The sequence below is a fragment of the Ctenopharyngodon idella genome, chromosome 10 (assembly GCF_019924925.1).
Source record: "Ctenopharyngodon idella isolate HZGC_01 chromosome 10, HZGC01, whole genome shotgun sequence".
Classification (NCBI taxonomy): domain Eukaryota; kingdom Metazoa; phylum Chordata; class Actinopteri; order Cypriniformes; family Xenocyprididae; genus Ctenopharyngodon; species Ctenopharyngodon idella.
The window spans coordinates 3266310-3287500 of record NC_067229.1 but is presented as its reverse complement, the minus strand read 5'-3'; the positions used below and the strand labels follow the sequence as shown (position 1 = coordinate 3287500).

The 21191-nt window shown below is 37.4% G+C and overlaps 3 protein-coding genes across 4 annotated transcripts in view; 1 reads left to right on the top strand and 2 right to left on the bottom strand.

Annotated features, from left to right (window-relative positions):
• Positions 1 to 10495, top strand: part of podxl2 (podocalyxin-like 2) — a 21559-nt gene extending 11064 nt beyond the window's left edge. For both annotated transcript variants that reach the window (XM_051907273.1, XM_051907272.1), the window contains 6 exons: positions 1054 to 1745; positions 2480 to 2554; positions 6419 to 6575; positions 7214 to 7275; positions 7393 to 7572; positions 7818 to 10495. In XM_051907273.1, the coding sequence (XP_051763233.1) occupies positions 1054 to 1745; positions 2480 to 2554; positions 6419 to 6575; positions 7214 to 7275; positions 7393 to 7572; positions 7818 to 8030 (1379 nt within the window). In that variant the 3' untranslated portion in view covers positions 8031 to 10495. The remainder of the gene's footprint in view (positions 1 to 1053; positions 1746 to 2479; positions 2555 to 6418; positions 6576 to 7213; positions 7276 to 7392; positions 7573 to 7817) is intronic.
• Positions 10496 to 10583: 88 nt separating this feature from the next.
• Positions 10584 to 17862, bottom strand: zgc:171566. Its single transcript, XM_051907432.1, has 9 exons — positions 17560 to 17862; positions 16938 to 17052; positions 16813 to 16863; positions 15213 to 15297; positions 14987 to 15125; positions 13380 to 13486; positions 13091 to 13181; positions 11216 to 11353; positions 10584 to 11075 (listed from the first exon to the last, which is right to left on the bottom strand). Exons 1-9 carry the CDS (start codon positions 17654 to 17656, stop codon positions 10954 to 10956), a joined length of 945 nt encoding a protein of 314 aa, XP_051763392.1. The 5' UTR covers positions 17657 to 17862; the 3' UTR covers positions 10584 to 10953.
• Positions 17863 to 18068: 206 nt separating this feature from the next.
• On the bottom strand, positions 18069 to 21191 carry LOC127519856 (uncharacterized). The gene is made up of 4 exons (XM_051907519.1): positions 21039 to 21191; positions 20635 to 20955; positions 18861 to 19139; positions 18069 to 18775 (listed from the first exon to the last, which is right to left on the bottom strand). The coding sequence occupies exons 1-4, from the start codon at positions 21085 to 21087 to the stop codon at positions 18606 to 18608; spliced, it is 819 nt and encodes a 272-aa protein (XP_051763479.1). The 5' UTR covers positions 21088 to 21191; the 3' UTR covers positions 18069 to 18605.

The window sequence follows — 21191 nt, the reverse complement described above, 5'->3', positions numbered from 1 at the left end:
CTCACCTGCTGACACTAGACAATAGCTCTCCTCATTACAGCATGTCTCAGTGTGGCAGTGTGTGTGTCTCATGAATAATCAGGCTGCGATCAAGAGCTCTCGGGTCCCTGATGTGTGTGTTGTGCCAGACGCAGGTGCAGTGCTGCAGTGCAGCTGCTCAAATCTGCTGTTCTCGAGAAACTAAAGATGAATAAGACAGTGTACTCCCGTCAGATCTTACTACACCACATCCTACTATACTATACTGTGAAAACATTTTCTTAATCAGTATTTTTGTAATCCGTACTACACAACAAACTATCCTGTTAGACTTAAACTGTTTACCATGCTGTGCATTACTATAACATGCTTTTATATGTTATAGCATACTTTATACTTTGCTATATCCCGCTTGAGATGGACAATTTTTACCGATATTTACAATTTTAAACTTATCGGTTTGTAATATTGAGTCTACCGATAAACAGTGATAAACAACCTATTAATCCTTAAGGGAGAAATGTGTAGACATAAGCAAATACAAAGATGAAAATAAATTTGCGACCATTTAAATCACAATACAACTTTACATCAATATAATGGCATAAATAACAACAACAGAAATATATTTAATATTATTTAAAAATAAAAACATTTTAATGTTTAATGTTATTATAATATTTAACTTTATTATATATCTATAATGCTTTAAAATGCTTTTATTAGTGTAGTCTAACAGCATAAATAAAAATAATAATTATTGGCTATCAGACACTTAAAAATTAAAATTATCGGTATGTATTGGTAAAAGTCATTAAAAGGCAATATTCGTCAGTCTCTATAATACTATGCCTACTATACTTGCGATATACTGTACTGTACAAAATTCCACTTCAATCATACCGTACTACAACCAACAATACTGTGGCATATCATAGTACAATGTAAGCATGATTTGGAGTAGCAGAGTCTGGCAATTGCACAGTATACTACAGATACAGAGTTTATACTCAGCTCTGTGTTTTCTGTTTTTGCAGATTTATGTTTCCGACATGTTTGCTTTCTTTTAATCAGATTACAGCCCTTCATCTCCAGAACCGTCATCTTCACCACTTTCTCTGAGCCAAAAGCCCAGTGAGACAAACTCCTCTTCTTTGTTCTTCATCCCTACGGCTGAGCCCGTGGACCCAGAGCAATGGGAGAGTGATTCAGAATCTAGCGGCTTCCCCCTCCACCCCTCACCCGGGCCGTCAAGAGCAGGTGCTGAAGACCACGCCCAATCCACAGCCACAGCAACGCCCTCTGCCCTCGGACTCGCCCGTCAGAAAGAACAAGAGGCCACAGCTGGGCCTGACAAACGCCTGGCGTCCCAGGACCCGTTTGATGATGAGAAGGGCCGTGCAGTCACTCAAGTGCCCACAGCTCCTGAAATCGGGACCCTGCCCAGCCGGGAGCCCCTGCAGCCTGATGTACCACACCGGGATGATTCTGAGGAAGAGGAGGATGAAGAAGAGATGGTGGTTTTCCCCACTGAACCGGATGAGGAGGAAGACGACAACTGGCGGTACCTCACGCCGCTCACGACCGGGCCCTCGTCCTCCCCCGCTTCAGATCTGCCACCCGTGGTCTTCACCGAAACCTCCTGGCAGGGGGCGCCGCTCACCACAACAGAGGATGAGGAGGGGGCGGAGCTTCGTCACGGCGGCACCGAATATCTTGCAGAAACGGAGCTTCACGACTCAGAGCTGTCCCAGGAGGCCGAGCAGGTACTCAGTGACAGAAGATACCAATTAATTGAGCACTAATTTAGTTCAAAGAGATTCATAGTCAGTTTGCTTAAATATCATAACAGTAAAATTTTCTTTGAAGCAGAGAAACAGCTCAAGACCTTCAGAATTCAGTTGTAGGTCAGATACTCTCTGTTCGAAAATAAAAATATGTATCATTGAATATTTTTTTAATATTTTTAAATGTATTTATATGACTATATAAAATATATTTTTAATTTAAAAAAATGTAAATATATATATATATATATATATATATATATATATATATATTTACTTTTACTAATTTTATAACTTAACTGAAACTTTCAGTTAGATGCCAAGGTAATATTTCTAATATTCATCTAAATGTTTTTCTTTAATCCAATATTTAGATTTTATTTTATTTCATCATTTTAGTCAATAACAAGAAGTACAAGTAATTTTTATGTGTCATTTTCCATTACAACTTCGTAAAAAAATGTTGACAAAACATGTTTGAATTCTACAGGTGGTTCTTCCTCAGTTCCTCAGTTGTTTGTTTGGATGAAGTATGTTGTGTCTTGATGGAAATGATTTTACGATTGATTTATCTGAATGCGTTGGAAGAGTAATGCTTTTATAGATTTGTTCTGCAGGCAGCGCGGCAGGTTGTCAGCGAGCGCTTCGGCAAACCACAACAATTCAGTGCAATAAAGTGGCTGTTACACCCTCTTTTTTCTCATTTTGTGCAGGTGATTTGTGTTGACTGGAGCAACCTCGCAGGAAAGGGCTACGTTATACTCAACATGACGGATAACTTTGACTGTGTAAGTCCCTTTTTTGTAACAAAAACTCACCCAGAAAACTCTTGCTAACCCTAACCCAATGTACCATGCATTGTTCTTGCATGAGCACATTTTCTTCATAAAAATCTAGTCGTGATTTTAGATAATTGCACTTAATTAAGGTGTATGTTCTGTTCAGACCCTCATTTCACATACTGCAGCAGAAATGCTGAACGGCGCAGGAAGATATCTGTCTCGGAAACATGCTGACTGCACAACTAACGACATTCAGCACAAACAATGACACACGCTGTGAGCTCAGAGAACATTTGTTTTATTAGCAGCCTGAGCAATCCTCACGCTCTCTGGCCTTTATAGTGAAGAACAAAGAAAAATGTGATTCTTAATCTTATGTACTAGTTAGCAGCACTGCAAAACACACACAGAGGCAAGTGTTCTTGCACAGAGGTTAATCTTGACCTATTGTACTTGACATTTATATTTCATTTAAAGGGATAGTTCATCCAAAAATTAAGTCAGTCAGCAGAGCTACAAAAATGACAGAATGGCATGATAAAAGTGGTACCAGTGTATTAGGGGTGTGACGAGATTTCTCGTCGAGTTGAAAAGCTGTCTTGCGATATTGCCATGATGGAGTGTTAGGGTGAAATTAGGATAGAATAGTCGTTTTGCTTTTTATAGAAATAAAAGCCATTTAAGTCAGTTGGATAACAGTCGCTTCAATCCCATCCAGCTCATCAAACATGAGCTGCAGAGTTGTACGTGGTGCAGCAGGAATCAGAGTTCACAGATCACGTGACGAGATGACTGACAAGACCATGGCGGAGGATTCGTTGCACAACAGAGCCTAAGCGTCTGACAAATGTCTTTTGTAGAATGCGTGCTCAGCACCGCGGCTCCCTATTCAGAGTATGCGCAATCGCGAAAGTAAAACGTGCATTCAAACACGATTTCAGTACCCCACATTTTGAAAGCGGCTCCTTGATGCATGCAAATGTCTCCCAATATGAAAGCTATCTTAGGCAGGGTTGTGTAATTGTAAGCATCTCTCAGCTTTTTGCACTTTGAATATTGAGAGAGCACTTTGATTATGTGTTATTGTTTGCGCTTAAGAAGACTAAGAGAAAATGGTGTTATTCATTTTTATTTATACTGTTTTTATTTCTATGATCAATTTGTGGTTAGGAGGTCAAAAGTTGTGGTTTTACAGTAGGCCACGTTGTGCTAATCCGTTCCCTCGTTTTAATAAATTGTGGCCGCGTTGTGCTAATTTGTTCCCTTGTTTTAGTAAATCGTGGCCATGTTGTACTAATTCATTCCCTCATTTTAGTAAACTGTGGCGCGTTGTGCTAATTCGTTCCCTGATTTTAGTAAATCGCAGCCATGTTGTGCTAATTCGTTCCCTCGTTTTAGTAAATCGTGGCCGCGTTGTGCTAATTCGTTCCCTCGTTTTAGTAAATCGTGGCCGCGTTGTACTAATTTGTTCCCTCGTTTTAGTAAATCGTGGCCACGTTGTGCTAATTTGTTTCCTCATTTTAGTAAATCGTGGCCGCGTTGTGCTAATTCGTTCCCTCGTTTTAGTAAATCGTGGGCGCGTTGTAATAATTAGTTCCCTCATTTTAGTAAATCGTGTCCACGTTGTGCTAATTCGTTCCCTTGTTTTAGTAAATCGCAGCCACGTTGTGCTAATTCGTTCCTTCGTTTTAGTAAATCGTGGCTGCGTTGTGCAAATTAGTTCCCTCATTTTAGTAAATTGTGGCTGCGTTGTGCTAATTCGTTCCCACGTTTTAGTAAATCGTGGCCGCGTTGTACTAATTTGTTCTCTCATTTTAGTAAATCGTGGTCACGTTGTGCTAATTCGTTCCCTCGTTTTAGTAAATCGTGGCCGCGTTGTGCTAATTCGTTCCCTCGTTTTAGTAAATCGTGGCCGAGTTGTGCTAATTCGTTCCCTCGTTTTAGTAAATCGTGGCCACGTCGTGCTAATTCGTTCCCTCATTTTAGTAAATCGTGGCCACGTTGTGCTAATTCGTTCCCTTGTTTTAGTAAATCGCAGCCGTGCTAAGCTAATTCGTTCCTTCGTTTTAGTAAATTGTGGCTGTGTTGTACTAATTCATTCCCTTCTTTTAGTAAATCGTGGCCATGTTGTACTAATTCCCTCGTTTTAGTAAATTGTGGCTGCGTTGTACTAATTTGTTCCCTCATTTTAGTAAATCGTGGCTGCACTGTGCTAATTCATTCCCTCATTTTAGTAAATAGTTTTATTATAAGTATTTTAGTTTTATTTAACAATAGCAACACTGTCTCTGACTCAGATTAGTGCAGTTTGATACATTGTTAAAATCTGAAACTCTAGAGGAGATATATGTGATTACTACGTTCTTTTGCTCAGGAAATACATCTGAGACTTCAGCATATGTCCTTTTGCTCTCCATTGAATCTTACTGCTGTCTAAAAAGATTGTGTGATGATCCTTTCTTTTACATCTTCACTAACACACACATTACTGGCACATACACATTCGCACCAGTGTAGAAGCAGCCAGTTGTCTGTTGCCACGGTAACACTCTAGTGCCACGTAATTGCAGCATGATCGCAAAGAACTTTCCCCCCACTGGCTCTCTGACAGCTGTGCACTAAACCGTCAACGTCTCCTGTGATAGAGCATTCTGAACCCAAGCAGCACTGCAGAGCGATTGATCAGAAACCAATACAGCCCACAGGACGAGAGCTCTCAGCAAGGCGCACAGTCTCTCTGTCTGAATGACTCAGCGCTTGCTGTGAATGGCCTGAAAAAAAAAAAAACAGATTCTGATTTCTGTAGCCTGTCTGATGTGTGTCTGTTTCTGAATGGAGGAAGTCTGTTACTGAGTCTCACTAACAAAGCAAACCAGTTTTTTAGGTGGGTCATCTGTCTGTCCGGAAGCTCCTGATTCAGATACAGGAGAAACAGAGCATGATTTGGCCTCGTATTTCATTTCAAGTCATATTTTATGTTACTTTTCTTTTCTACTATATCATCAATAAGTATTTAATTATATCATCATATTTGATTTTGTTTTCTGTATTACATTTCAATGTGTATTTTCATATGTATGTTTCTTTACAAAAACACAATTTACGTTACAATTATTTATTGTATTATTTATTGATTACACCATTTTATGATGCACTTAACCATTTAGTTTTTTCTTATTTTGTCCACTGTTACATTGAGATGATTTTCATTTTTACATAAATTTTGTGCACATTTATACTCCCATTTTATTGCATTTATGTTTTTGCACCATTGTATGATGTCTTAAAGTATTTCATATAATTATTTATTTTGTCCGCTATCTTACATTTTAATGTGTATTTTCTGACAAATTTCATGTCATTTTTTTCATTTACATAAATAATTAACACCCTATCTATGCTTACATTTTACTGTACTTTTGATCGATTACACCATTTTATGATGTACTTAATCATTTAGTTTCTTTCTTATTTTGTCCACTATATTACTTTGAAATGAATTTAATTTTTACATAAATTTATTACATAAATATATTTTGTCGTTTTATTTTACATATGAATATTTATGATTTTTCGATTGAATCAAAATGAAATACATTTTTTCATTATAGTTTTTTAAATCCCTCCATACAATACAGTGTAGAAGACATTTAAAAAAATCAATTTTTTCATGCTATTTTTCTTTTTTCTCTCCTCTCTTAAGGAATATGTCTTTGTAAGCATTTATTTAAAACAAAAAAATTAAAACAAACTGATTTTGTATGTGCTCACACTGAGAGCAAATATTCAGCATGAGATATGAAAAAGTATAGATTTTACATCCCCGTATTGCTCTGTTTTTCCATTCTATTCCTTTTGTGTCTCTCACAGGATGAGTTTCGTATGGAGAGTGGCGACAGACTCTTGGAGATGCTGGAAAACACTTTCTCCCGAAAGATGAACATCCCACAAGGCTCCTGGCTCATTTTCCTCAGCAAACCCACACAGCAGGACCACCAGCTCCTGATGGCCTTAGCCAGCGAGCAGGGTAACACACACACTTATTCAGGGCCTCTGTGGTTAGATATGTCATGTTTATGGTTTAGATGAGAGGTGTTCATAATTTGTAAGCTTTTAATTTCATGCTCTATATAAAGGATAAAAATAGCATGTTTTATCTCACACATCTCTGTTCGGTGCATTAGTTAGATCTTACAAAGCCCGTCAGAGGTCATATTACATTGCAAAATCAAAAGAATTAAATGAGAAATTATATTTTGCACAAAGAAAATAGAGCCTCTTTAAGTACAATTAAGATGTTATGCATTATGACATTTTAGCAGCATTTTCATGATATTGCCCTCAATTGATATTATTATTGTAATAAAGTAATTTATTTAAATTTAGTATTTATATGACATGGTAGTATTTGTTGTAATTTATGCTAAATTATTTTAAAAATGTAAGAATAATTTTCTCTATCATATTAAAATTTAGATGTCAATACAGAGAATTTGTGCTTAATTGTTATGAAAGCATAATGTCACAATGCCAAAACTATTTATGGTCCTAAAATTTTTTACTTTATTTTCCTCTTTCGATTCAATAATTCTTGATTTGATTTATTTCCTTTCATAAACAACATTCTATAATATTTTTGTCTAATTTTCTGTTCCTAATGTGAAGAAATCATAGCCCCAAAAGACGTCCTATCAATGCTGGGGGAAATCAGAAGAGGTCTATATGAGGTGGGACTGAAATGCACCAAATAATAATGATCCATTTAATTAAAATATTTAAGGTTGTGAACGATTTACGTAGCATGAATAATATGCATAATAAATAATTCCAATGAATTTTCTCAGATTGGAATCCAGAATTATTCAACGGTAAACACGTGCCACTCGAGGCCCAGTCAGACCCGCAGCGACTACGGGAAGCTGTTTGTGGTTCTCGTGATCATCGGATCGGTGTGTGTGCTCATTATTGCTTCTGGAATCATCTATATCTGCTGGCAGCGTCGTTTACCCAAACTCAAGAACATGGTAGGTCGTATCGACAATCGTGTTTCCTTAAATAAATAAATAAAAAACACTGAGGTACGAGTCAAAATGTTCTGTGGTAATCGAGTCTAATACTGTCAATATTGAGCTTGATCGCAATTAATAATGGAACTCGAATGCTCGAATTACTAACCTCAACATTCTCTGAGTGAAGCTTTGGGTTCAGATTAATTAACTATTTATCTTGGTTTTTGGTTTGTCTCTTCTGGTTTATGTCGTGTATCAAGTCGCGAGGCGAAGAGCTCCACTTTGTGGAGAACGGTTGCCATGACAACCCCACACTGGACGTAACCAGCGACAGCCAATCAGAGATGCAGGAGAAGAAACACAGTGCCAATGGTGTGACGGCGGGAGGGGACGGAGGAAGCGGTTGGCAGGTGCTCGTCAATAAGCCCGGGAAAGACGAGGAAGACAACCAAGAGGAAGATACTCACCTTTAATCCCGGGAACAATCAGCAAACGGCATGGGAAAGCAGCATCGCATTAATGACTATGGAGGCAGAAAACATTTTCAAGCTTTTTCGAAACGTCTGCTGTTTAAAATGTGATGTCTTTTGGCTTGTATGACGTTTTTCTTTATCTGCATCACTAAATTCAAACGGACTAAAGTGCTTTAAAATGCGACTTGTGTGATATGGGACAATTTTCAGTGCAGGAGCTAACCATTGGAATTTATTTAAATCGAATGTGTCAAACAATCATGTTTAAAAATGTTATAAGGAAATTGTTTCTTGCACTGTTTAAGCAATAGTTCACTCCTAAACATGAAATATTTCGTTTTACTCAACCACATGTTGTTCCAAACGGTTAATTTTTCTGTGGAAAAAACCCCCACTAGAATTTACATACAATTAACGGTTTATAGTGACCACGTCAAGTTCCAAAAAAGTTGAATATTTGGCTTATTATGTGCTGTATTACAAGACTTCTAAAGTCATTCTGTAGCTTTTTACTATTTTTTGTAAGATACCCCTGATGACCAATGGCAGCGAACCTGACGCGATCTCTATTTAAAAAAAAAAAAAAAAAAAAAAAAAAAGTTGTATGGAAATAACTACATTAAAGTTCTTAAAGGTGCAGTGTGTAAATTTTAGCGGCATCTAGCAGTGAGGTTGCAAACCGCAAGTGATATTAGATAAACGTAGGAGGGCGCGTGTCCTAAAAGGTTGAAAACCCCTGACAAAGAGAAGCTACGGTTGCCGTCTGGCCGATACAAGACAAAGATGTCGTCTAAGACAGCAGAGAGTAGCCAGTCAAGCAATGAGGTTTCTTTTTCTAACAAAGAACGGTCTCTGCTTCTAATAAACCAGATGGCTACTACTACTACTACTACTACTACTACTTCGTATTCAATGTAGTGACAATGCAAGCTGCCTCTATAAACAAGAACATAGTGATGAAGCACACTCTGTAAAGCAGTCCATTGGCTTTTTTTTTTTTTTTTGGCCGATTCGGCATTGAATCGGTGTCGGAGCTCGTCGATCAGTCAGGCTATCTGATCATTCTGATTGACTGTTCAGCTACTGCCACCTGCTGGTACGGAAAGGCATTTCTTCTTACGCAGGCACAGAATGGACGTACTACTTGGCCATCGGCTGTCGAGCGTCGGTTTGGTGTGTCGGCAACTTTGGACCCAGACGCTGCCGACGTGAGCCAACCCCGCAGTCTGCTTTCGTCGCCACTAGTTCGTCAGCGTCGGCTTGGTGTGCTTCGGGCTTTAGGTGACCCACGGTGTATGAGATAGAAATGGCTCATTCTAAGGTAATAAAAACATAACTGTTCATTATGTAAGGTCTTTACCACTGAAAACATAGTTATGTATATTTTATTGCATTTCTGTCAATAGATCCTCCTAAATTTTACACACTGCACCTTTAAAATGTTATTTCATAGAAAAATGACCTACAGGTTTGAAACGACATGAAGGTGATTAAATGAATTTTCATTTTTGAGTGAATTACAGAAAAACACTAATGTACTTGAAGACAGAGAAAAAGATTGTACCAAGGATTTTTTTGTTGTTTTCTTGAAGATGTAGACAGTGTATCTCTAATAATACACTATAATCAGTCATTCTGAATTTTACTTATTTTAATGCAAGTATTTACTGTTTAGCAGGCTGCATATTGTGTTTTTACATGCTGAATGCTGGATGGACGCCTACCTGCCTTGCTCTTTTATTGCGCATCGATCGGAATGGCTGCTCTGTACTGGATTAATGTCGCTATTTGTTAATTTTTTTATATATATATATTGCACCTTTAACGTTGCTCAGCACCAACGGCATCCAAAGCAGAACAAGGTTCTTCTTACAAAAGAATCTTTAATATAGAAATGTGTCGAATGGCGCTAGGTAACGATTTCTTTGTTTTCTACATGTTTTCAGTGTTTTTAAAAGCAAAAGAAAACGATCAAAAAAGTGTTAAATTAGCTATCTTCATGGTGGTTATCTTGTTTATGGTACAGTCTATTTGTCACAATAGATAAAAAAAAGGCTATTCTTTACTCATTTTAAGTGCATGAAACATTGTATATAAGTCTATGCACATGTCGGGGGTCAAACTGATTGTACACAATTTATCAAACGTGAACAGTTCTTGTTAAACAGATTTAAATGGTTAGTACTCCAGAACGCTCTATATAACGTACATGCATTTTTGTTTCTTTAATAAGCCTTGATGTAGGAGAGTTTGACGCCCGTGTAGAACGCTGTTGAATGCTTCTGTTTTGTACCGTTCTGTCCTGGTACGAGAGCTATTAGCAAATTTGCACTTCTCCCATTTTGATTTTGTACCTCAAACTGCTTTATGTATCTGATTGTAAGGAGATTTAGATCTCGTTGTTTTCTGGTATTTTTATGTTATCCCATCTCTTAAAAAAGCTAAATAAATAAATGTTTTGAGAAGGCTTGTCCGGTATTTTGTAACGCACCATAAAGTTTGAAAGGTCACTGCTGCCCCCTACTGGACTTCACATATAAATTGACCAGTTAAAACAGTTTAAATCCATTTTATTTTACTTAAAATGTATAAAGCAATAGGACATTTTAACATCGCATTGATCATGCTTGTGAGCTCTGTGAACGATGACAGAGTTTAACTTCTAAACGATGGCACGAGAAGATTCTTCTGAATTGGATATAACTGCTTTAATACATTCAGTCATGATGATTCTAGAACACTTCACATCACATCCAGAATCTACAATCAAGAGCTACATTAGAAGCATGAACATTAAAATACATCCCAGCATTCCAAACATAAAATTTTGGCAAAGTGTGAGGAAAGAAATAAAAACATTAAAAACAAAATTAAAAAATAATTTTCTTGCCATGGTGAATACCAAGAGCAATGACTTGAACACTTAATCGAAGTAGTAATTTTGTAAGAAGATGCTGTCCAGGCCTTTGAAGACGGGCTGATAGTTGTAAATCAGAGCCTTTTCCTCCTCACTTTGCAAAGAAAAACGATGATGGTTTTTCATTGCTGAAAAAGACGATACATATTTCAGTGGTCAGAATGTCAACTGTTTTCAAAACAAACGTTTTAACACCAAGTTAAGTAAAATTAAAAGGGTAAAAGAAGGTCAAGTTAGCATTGCAACTTCTATTTTTTACACAACCAACCTTCAGAAACAAAGAAGTGGGCAGTGTAGAAACTGGCTTTGATAGCTGAGGGGGTGTGCACCATACCAGCTTTCTCAATCCACTCAAACGGGCTTTTCTCTGGGTGCCATTGCACAGCGTAGAAGGGATATCGAGACGCTACAGGATATATGACAGAGGTTCATCAAACATTTTTGGATATAATTCACAGACAAGTATATAAACACTTGCTAAAAATGTGAACAATCCAATATGTACTTCTAAATGTAAAACAGAGCAGTTAGTTTACTACATCACAGTATTATGGGTGAAAAAGTGGTGTAGTCTAGTTTTTTGTAGCGAGTATACCGCAATTTTTCCCTCCCAGCCTCATACTCACCCATCCCTGAGCGACACCCCATAAGCACCACCACACTCACTAATGCATATAGTATGCATGTGATCTAGGCTACATTATTGAGAGCATTTTGAAAGACTGCTTATGTGTGTGTTATCAACATGTCAATTTATTATAAGCAACACAAGACTTTAACAGCCAATGACATTTACAGCTGGACTGATCTTCTACTGTTTAGTGTCAATCACCAACTAACTCAGCCAGATAAGATCTACATTTAGCCTTATTAGATGTTATATAAATAGGTTATCATCAACTGGCAAGTTTCAATGCACATTTAAGAGTGCAAGTTTCAACTATTATAACAATAATGGAAAGATGAGGCTTATCAGTATGTCATAATATCACCCCGTTTGGATGGTTTGAAAATGGTGCACTGTTTTGCAACATTTCCTGCCAGTCTGTCATCATAGTCATGCATTTCAATTCACTAACTTGCTATTCGATTCTAGATCAGTTATTTTGGAAATACTGTATATCAGGTACAGTACAGGCAAATTTTCTCAAGAGAAAAAAAAAAAAAAAAAAATCTCTAAACTTATGCTGTAAAATATAAATGGGAATCAGTTGGTACTACATTAATATTGAAGGTTAAAATGAACTGATTTGTACACAAACTTAAATTACACTTTTTATAATAATAAAGTTATAATAGGCCTACTAACTTAAATTATTTCTACTCAAATTCGTTTTTTTTTTAAATATTAACATTTAAACAGTGGCTGTCAACTTGACGGATTTATTCAAACGTGCATAATATAGGCTACTGAAGAACATTAAAAATTATAATTAATATGTAATACAGTGCATATATTTAGCTAAATGCTCCTCTCTAGAGTTAATTTTTCTAGCTGACTAACAAGGTTATGGTCACTGAATATATTTGTTCTGAGGTAGCCTAAATTTTGTGACATTATGTGACATTGTTTACAAGCTGTTATTAACGTCTTTCCGCAGTTAAAACACAGATGAAGCAATTACACGAGGCATGATACGGATTTCGGTAAGTTGTAGTGTATCTTTTAACATACCTTGAGATGTTCATTCATGTTTATTTCGCGCTGTAACTGGTATTAAAGCGGAGGAGATGATCAATTTACGTGCGCTTCACGCTGCCGCTTCTCTTCAACTGAGGCACTGTGATCGGTCACGTCACATTAAAGAGTGCCAAAATGGTATTTATGTTTATTTATTTCGAAGTAAAATGGGCAGAATTTTAAATATGACTTTGTTTCATGTCAAAAGCAACAAACTACAAATCTTATTGTGATTTATTGGATGGTTATGTATCCTCGCGCTTTTTTAAGTGGGTATACGGAAATCCTTGACCTTTCCTAGTGCGTATACGGCGTATACCTGCGTATCACGTAGACTACACCACTGGCGTGAAATCAGTTTAATGAGGATCAGCCGACCGTGAGACTGTCTGAACAATGGGTTATATCACACAGATACACACACAAAGAGGTGCTCTGTGATGTACAGAGCGACATTCATACCCTCCATGGTGGAAATGAACTCTTTCCTGCCATCTGTGTTTGTGGTCAGGACTCGATAAAAACGCTTCAGCTTGGCATTGCCACTGTAATTCTGTAAGAGCAAATCATGTTTATACAGTGAATATACAGTGACTAATCAGTATGCAAAAAGCAGTACTGTGGGAAATACAGAAGTCAACGTTCCTGGTTTAAATGTTGGTTCTGTTGCTCCATTTTATGCATTGTGAAATTACTTCTGACAATAATTCTCATATGCATTTAAAAAAAAAAAAAAAAATGAAATTGGTACCTGCATGGACAAGCTCCAGCTGTGGAAATTAGACGTGATGTTTTCTTCTGCCAGAGACTGAAGAACATCCTTTGGAAATTTTTTGAACAACCTGCTGTTTTGGGCTCCTGTAATCAATCGAAATCATTGACCAAGCATTAACTATAGCTGATGCACAAAATTGGTAAACCAGACAACACAAATTGTGGTTAGAAATATCTGTCATTTGACTTTCAACTAGTTTATAGTGGTTCATCTACATATAGGCCCTGTTTACACCTGGTGTTTTAATCCGTCTCTTTAGTCCACTTTCAACCACTTCTGTCCTGAATTTTTCCTCGAGCGGAGGGTCTGTGGGTGGGTAAATGTATGGGCTTTTTTAGACCTTTCCATCTAATGGATAAAATAAGCCTGCACATTTTACATATATGAACGCGATCAGAGATGACAAAAACATACAGAGAGCATCAGCTTTCGTTTCTGCTCTGACAGCCGCAAGACCAGCTGAACGCTGTGAGTGTGTGTTTTAAATCAGGAATGGTTAGAGAACATTGTGCTTGGTATGTTTTTCTTCTTCAAACCAAACTTTAGTCTTCAGCTGACAAATTTTAAATCCCGTCTGGCTAGCACGCTTCCCATAATGTTTACATATTAGGTCAGTAGGCGGAGAGTGGGCGGTAGTGTGGTCAAAAGTACCAACCGAGATACCAAGTCGGTACTGAAATATTAAAAAAATGTGATGCTTTGAGCACTGTTGAGTGGATTCGTAAACACCTCTGATTGGCCACTGTGGTTCACTCACTCAACATATATGTCTGTGATTGGCTACAATGATCAACGTTGTTACTAGTTATCAATGAAGCTCTTCACCGAGCGCTTACACTCGGAAGCGTTTGAAAGCAGGCTTCTATTAGCGAATCGGTCCGCTGATAGACGCCTGCCTTCAAATTCAAACCCTTCCGTGTGCTTTCAAACGCTCCCGTGCTCTGATCATTGTAGCCAATCACAGACATATCTGATGAGTGCCTCAACACAAAGGCCAATCAGAGGTGTTTATGAATCTTCTCAACAGAGCTCAAAGCGTCACATTTTTAAAATTTCAGTCCTGACTTGGTATCGCGGTTGGTACTTTTGACCACACTAGTAGGCGGTGTTTTGTATTGTTCGACCACACGAGCGTTTACAAAGCAATCCTGTTGAATGCGTTTTTGACTACCTCTGAAAGTGGACAAGCTCAAAACATTTTAGATCCTGCTTAGACCTAAATATTGGCCTAAGCAGGGTCGAAAATGTTTTGAAGCTGTATTAAGCACCGTCCACTTGTAATCGATTGACCAAAATGCATCTTAATACCAGGTGTGTAAACAGGCTCATAATGAAGAACATGAAAATTGCACAAGATTAGAAAAAGTGTTGCAAATGTATAAGAGTAGTTAGCCACATCCTCATGTTGCATGTTTAACTCAGCGACTGTCCGCTAGTTTATCATCTTGTTAATAACTGAACATATATGCTTATAAAAACTTATACAATAAAAGTATGCATTATTATATGTTTCCACCCATTAATTGTCAACAGTGCTGTAGAGTTTGCCATTCCAAAATGGTGGAAAACACAGGGTTACCAACCTGGGCTGAAGGTCAACGGTAGGGTGACTGCTTTGGTGTCGGTCAAGGTCAACAAGTTCTTGTTGCTGGTCAGAACCGTGAGCTGCTGCAAGCCCTGGCAGGTGCCCCAGATCGGAAAATAATCCGAAGCATCATTAGCCTGTTGTAGATCATAAAGAAGAACCCTCAACGTACATTCAGATCAATTCAAACAAATTTTCACATATGACTATTTTTTTTAACATACCTTTATTGCAAGTTCATAGAAAATCTTCGCCACTCTGGTAAACTGAGACTTTTCAATGTCCACATTCCCTCCAGGTAGCAACAAACTAACCAGGTAAAAACAGTTAACAATCAGCAGATTAAAGGTGAATCAAAAACCCTTTTGGAAAATCCAGTTTGAAATACAAGCAGTTTTGTAACATGGTATCTGTTCTCTAGTTGGACAAGCTAAAGACCAGCTACCACGTTTATTTTTATTTATTCATTACTTAGCGTGGAACATCTCATTGAGATAACACAATCTCTTCTTCCAGAGAGCCCTGGTTTAAAGGATTAGTTCACTTTCAAATGAAAATTAGCCCAAGCTTTACTTACCCTCTAGCCATCCTAGGTGTATATGACTTTCTTGTTTCTGATGAACATAATCGGAGAAATATTAATAAATATTCTAACGCATACGAGCTTTATAATGGCAGTGATAGGGATCAATGGGTATGAGCTGAAGAAAGTGTCTCCATCCACATCCATCCATCATAAACATATTCCACGCGGCTCCGGAGGGTTAATGAAGCGAAGCGACGCGTTTGTGTAAGAAAAATATCCATATTTAACAAGTAATGAAGTAAAATATCTAGCTTCCGCCCGACTGCATTCTGTATTCAAGCTACGAAGAAACTGTAAACTGGCGTCACATCAGTTAAGCTTTTTCCGTAACTTGAATAGGGAAGGCGTAGGACGTAGCGTAAGCTTTTTGAACTGCTAGAGTTTTCACTTTCTTCGTAAGTTGAATACGAAAGGCGGTCTGGCAGAAGCTAGATATTTTACTTCATAACTTGCTAAATATGGATTTTTTTTTTTTTTACACAAATGCATTGCATCGCTTCGCTTCAGAAGGCCTTTATTAACCCCTCTGGAGCTGTGTGGAGTATGTTTATGATGGATGGATGTGGATGGAGACACTTTCTTCAGCTCATACTTGTTTGGTAACGCTTACTGCCATTATAAAGCTTGAATGCATCAGGATATTTATTAATATTTCTGTGATTGTGTTCATCAGAAAAAAGAAAGTCATATACATCTAGGATGGCTTGAGGGTGAGTAAATTTCATTTTAAAGTGAACTAATCCTTTAAGACAGAAGCACATGTTTTCCTTTACTTTTAAAACTTTAAGGCCTGGTTTCACAGACAGGGCTTAGACTAAGCCAGGATTAAGCCTCAATTAGGGAATTTAAGTAGCTTTTATAAACATGCCCTAGAGAAAAACATCACTAGTGTGCATCTTGAGACAAAACAATGGCACTGACATATTTGAAGATATGTCAGTGCAAGTTGCTTTCAGTTAAAACGGCTACAATATGCATTTTAGTCTAGGACTAGCTTAAGCCTTGTCTGTGAAACCAGGGGTATAGGTCTTCAAAGGAGGAACTGTATTTTTCTCAGTTATTTTTTGCAATTCGTTCCATGCCCAGAGAGCATGAAAAGAGGAAGAAATTTTACCAACTGCTGAATGACTGTAGATCAGATCACCATAATCTAATACAGATAGAAAAGCACTCTGCACTATTTTCTTTCTGGCTCTACATTTCTGCCAGCATATGTCAAACTATTCAGAAACACTCACCCATTTATTGCGTTGAATAGTTTTTCATACTCCTCCTCTGTGCGATTTATGCTGCAAACAAACATATTTATCTGTGTGTATTCTTTATTTTTTTATTAATAGCATGTTGCTTGTGTTGAACGTACCGGATTGGTACAACCCTGGCACCAGCTGACTCCAAGTGTTTCACATATGATGCAGCTATATAAGAAGATCCCTGTGCATGAGGGTCGTCCTCTAGGTTTTCCTGGGCTAAAATTCCTGAAACACAAAAGATAGAAAAAAGGGGATTTAACTAGTGAAGAAAAAAACAAAAACAAGCTACATATAGCTCCTCTTGAAATCACGCTGGCGTTTAGCAGCTGGTTTAACAACCACAAGAGCCCACAACCCCTCGAAAACATCAAACATTACTAATTTGGACAAGATAACAGGCCAGTTAACCACTGACTTGTTTAAGCATTTTCTTTTTTGTCAGCAAGGTTAGGTGGTCTCCAACCATATGTTTAAACCCCATTACGTGTTGCCGTGGCAAAGCATTGAAGAGTTAAAAATAATCTAGAAGAAACGAGAACGTTCCAGCAACTGAGCTGCAGAGATGCTCCGATAGATAATAAATAAATAAAATAATAAATCGCATGACATCGCAAAAATAGTAGATGTAATATCTTAGTATCACCTACCATACACTACTTTACCCGTAAGTACCACGTTAAAAAAAGACAGAAATCGCTTGAATCCACCTCAAAGAATCACTTTTATTCTTACCGATGATTGGTCTGTAATTTAAATTACGAGCGCATGATGCTGGAAACCCGCATAGAATAGCGGCGAACACCGCGAGCACGAGCACCTGGCGATACATCCACCTCAGGTAGCACACCAAAGGACGAAATAAATTAAAGCTCCTTGATGTTATCAATAAAGAAGACAATGTCAGCTCCACTGGCGATGATGGTGATGATATCGGGCTTTTTAACGAAAGCTGCACCCGGATCTGCTAATCCTGCTTTCGTCAGGTTAAACAAACAGCGTCTCGACACGCGCGTGAATTATTAAGGCGTGGATGTTCTTTCGCAAGGATCAGCGCTGAAGAATTCATAATCCAATGAGAGCGAAAAGTCACGACTGGCCCCGCCCACTTGATGCCTCACTTTATTTTAAAATGTTATTAAATTAAAATGTCAGTAAGGCTAAATTATTCTCAATTATTATTTGTTGTCTAATGACGCTTAATCATGACGCCTTTCTTTTTATTATTTCCTAAGTTATGTTCCCATCTATAGAAGGTACTTAAAATCAGCATGCCATTGTAAAACTGCTTAGGCAAACAAAAAAATGAAACACTTATCACCTTGCTCATATACCAACAGCAATATTAATCATATTTAATGAACAGGCACTGCCCAATATTTTGCAAGCCTTTAACTGTTGAATAGTCTACTGGAGAATTAATGACACATGACATAATAAAATGCAGATATTTTGTATTTTACGTTTAATATTCTTTGAAGTGCACAATTTATTTTGCATTTAAAAGGTCTTTTACCTGAGGTAAAGAACACTGTTGACCAGTATGTTTAATATGACACTCACATGAGATGAACGGCTTCAGTATACAGACTTCAGTTATACCAGTTTCCTAGAAAAAGCTATAAACACACTGTCTATACTTAAGTTATAAACAGTGCATATAAAAATACATTTTATTCCTTTGTAAAAGAAAAAAAAAAAAATCCAAAATGCTCAGAAAGAGAGGAAGAGGAGCAAAATCAGAATGATAAAAAATAGATTATTGTTGTTTTAATAGAGAATCAGAGTAGGACTGATGTTGAATTCTGAGTTCTTCTTTTCTGTTCAGCTCTTCTGGATGTGATGTCAAAACCCAAAACAACAACAGTAGCCACGCCCACCAGAGCAGAGAGGACCAATTGGATCACAGCTTTAGTAGAATCACAACAGCAGATACAGTCAGAGTCTGAGTCTGAGGAAATAAAAGAGCAATAAACATGACTAATAAAATGACTAATAATATGCTGCTGACTTAAGTAAATAAAAACTAATATCACCTGAACGTATCTGACAGAGTTCACTGATGTCCAGATGTTGAGTCTGGTTGCTGATGAGATTGTTCAGCACACAGCTGTAGGTGTTTTTATCCTGATATTCCACCTCCAGATGTAAAGAGACGGTGCTGCTGAGATCAGACACACTGATGCTGGACAATAAATTGTTTCCTTTGTACCAGGAGAGAGTCACATGACTCACATTCACAGCTGAACACACCAATGAACATGATGATGATGATGATGAACAGTCTCTGGTGATGACAGGAACAGGAAGATGAGCTACAAAAGATTAGAAAAATCAGTATAAATCAAATCAGCTGCAAGTTTTATTTTACAATAAATTAATGTAGTCAGAAATTTACAGTGAAATTAATGCATGCTGGGTCATTTTCTTATGAATTACTGTTAATCAACAGCAAAATGATGCTGACATCACAGTAACTTACTGCTCTTGTTTTACTCTGAATTCACATGATAAAGTTGTCTTTATCCATGCCACTGTAAGGAATTGAATTGTTTAGTACTGTAATTGTTTTGAAGTCACCATAATGGTGATCAGTGTTCCTCTTGCTTGCGATCTTGAACCTTGTATATTCACATTCAGCCAAGTTAGTCAAACTATTCTTAGCAAGAATATAATTTCGTTTTAGCATTATTTCAGCATGAAGATTTGCCAATATCTTATTTCAAATTCATAACTGTTTGTAGATTTTTATTTTTGAAAGATGTGACATCATCTTGCAACACAAGACTTTTTTTTCTTATAAACATCACCTAATGATACACAGACATCAATACTACAAAACACAACAATGGTGACACTAAACAAATAATAATAATAATAACAATACTGTAAACTCACAGTAAAACCAAGGTTTTTTTTTACAGTACAACTGTAAAAACATGACTGAAATTGGCAGTAAATTACTGTAGATTTTACAGTAAATTTCTGCGAGTGCAGTTATATACAAGAGAAGTCCTACTGTGAAATTACTGAGAAATTAACGCAATTATTAATCCAATTAATAATCCTTCAGGGTGTCGTGGAGGGGTGAGGTGAAGTGTCGAAGTCACAACATCTAGCTACTGGGGTGCCTCAGGGCTCAGTGTTTGGACCACTTCTGTTCTCCATCTACATGTAATCACTAGGATCTGTCATTCGAAAACATGGCTTTTCTTATCACTGCTATGCTGATGATACACAACTCTACCTCTCTGGATGATCTGAGCGTAGCTGCTCGCATCTCTGACAGACTGCCTGACAGACATTTCTGGCTGGATGAAGGTCATTCAACTCAACCTTGCAAAGACAAAACTGCTTGTGGTTTGGCCAACCCAACACTTCATCACAAAAAAAACATGTAATTGTAATGTAAATATAATCCACATTAACGCTCATTCTGACAGCACCCATTCACTACAGAGGATCCATCGGTGAGCAAGTAATGCAATGCTGAATTTCTCTAAATCTGTTCCACTAAAGAAACAAACAAATTTTCATTTTCATTCATTTCAAACAGCTAATTTTCATTTTTGAGTGAACTATTACTTTAAATAACTACAGGCAACATTGTAATTGACATTTATTATATTTGTCATTTATATATAGTGTTATAATTAACACTATATTCATATTTATAGTTTATATTAATCAAATGCTTATTCCAGACAAGTGAAATACTGTGGGACTCCTATAGTCAACATATGACAACAGAGAGAGATCTGTAAATCAGTGTCAAACACAAATAAAGTCTTGACTCGGTAATTAACTCACCATAAACAGTGACATTGAACATTTTCGTTGACACCTTATGTCCAATGATCTGTGCTTTATAAATTCCAGAGTGGTTGGTTCTGATGTTCCTGACAGTGAGAGATCCAGTCTGGGGGTCCAAATGCAATCGGTCTTTGAATCCTTCAGTACTTCCAGATATAGAGATGATCTGGGCTGAACTATTGACTTCAGCCATAGGAGAGTCTTCAGTTCCAAATCTCCATAGTATCAGATCGTCTTTTTGTATTTCCGTGTCAGTGTGTAGAGTGACAGAATCTCCCTCCATCACTGACACTGACTCTGTCTCCGCACCAAACACGCCTAAAGAACAAACAGAAATGGTTAATCAGACAGAGAACTAAATGTTTGATTAGTGTAATTGATTACTGAAGAGATTATCTTACCAACAAGACACAACCAGCACAAATAGAACAAAACAAACACATGGACCATTTTTTAAGCCGTTCACAATAAGTGACCATTCGCTGCATGTGAATTCTCCCCTAACAGGATGTGACACCTCTGCACACACCGGCTGTGGTCGCAGTGATGTAAGA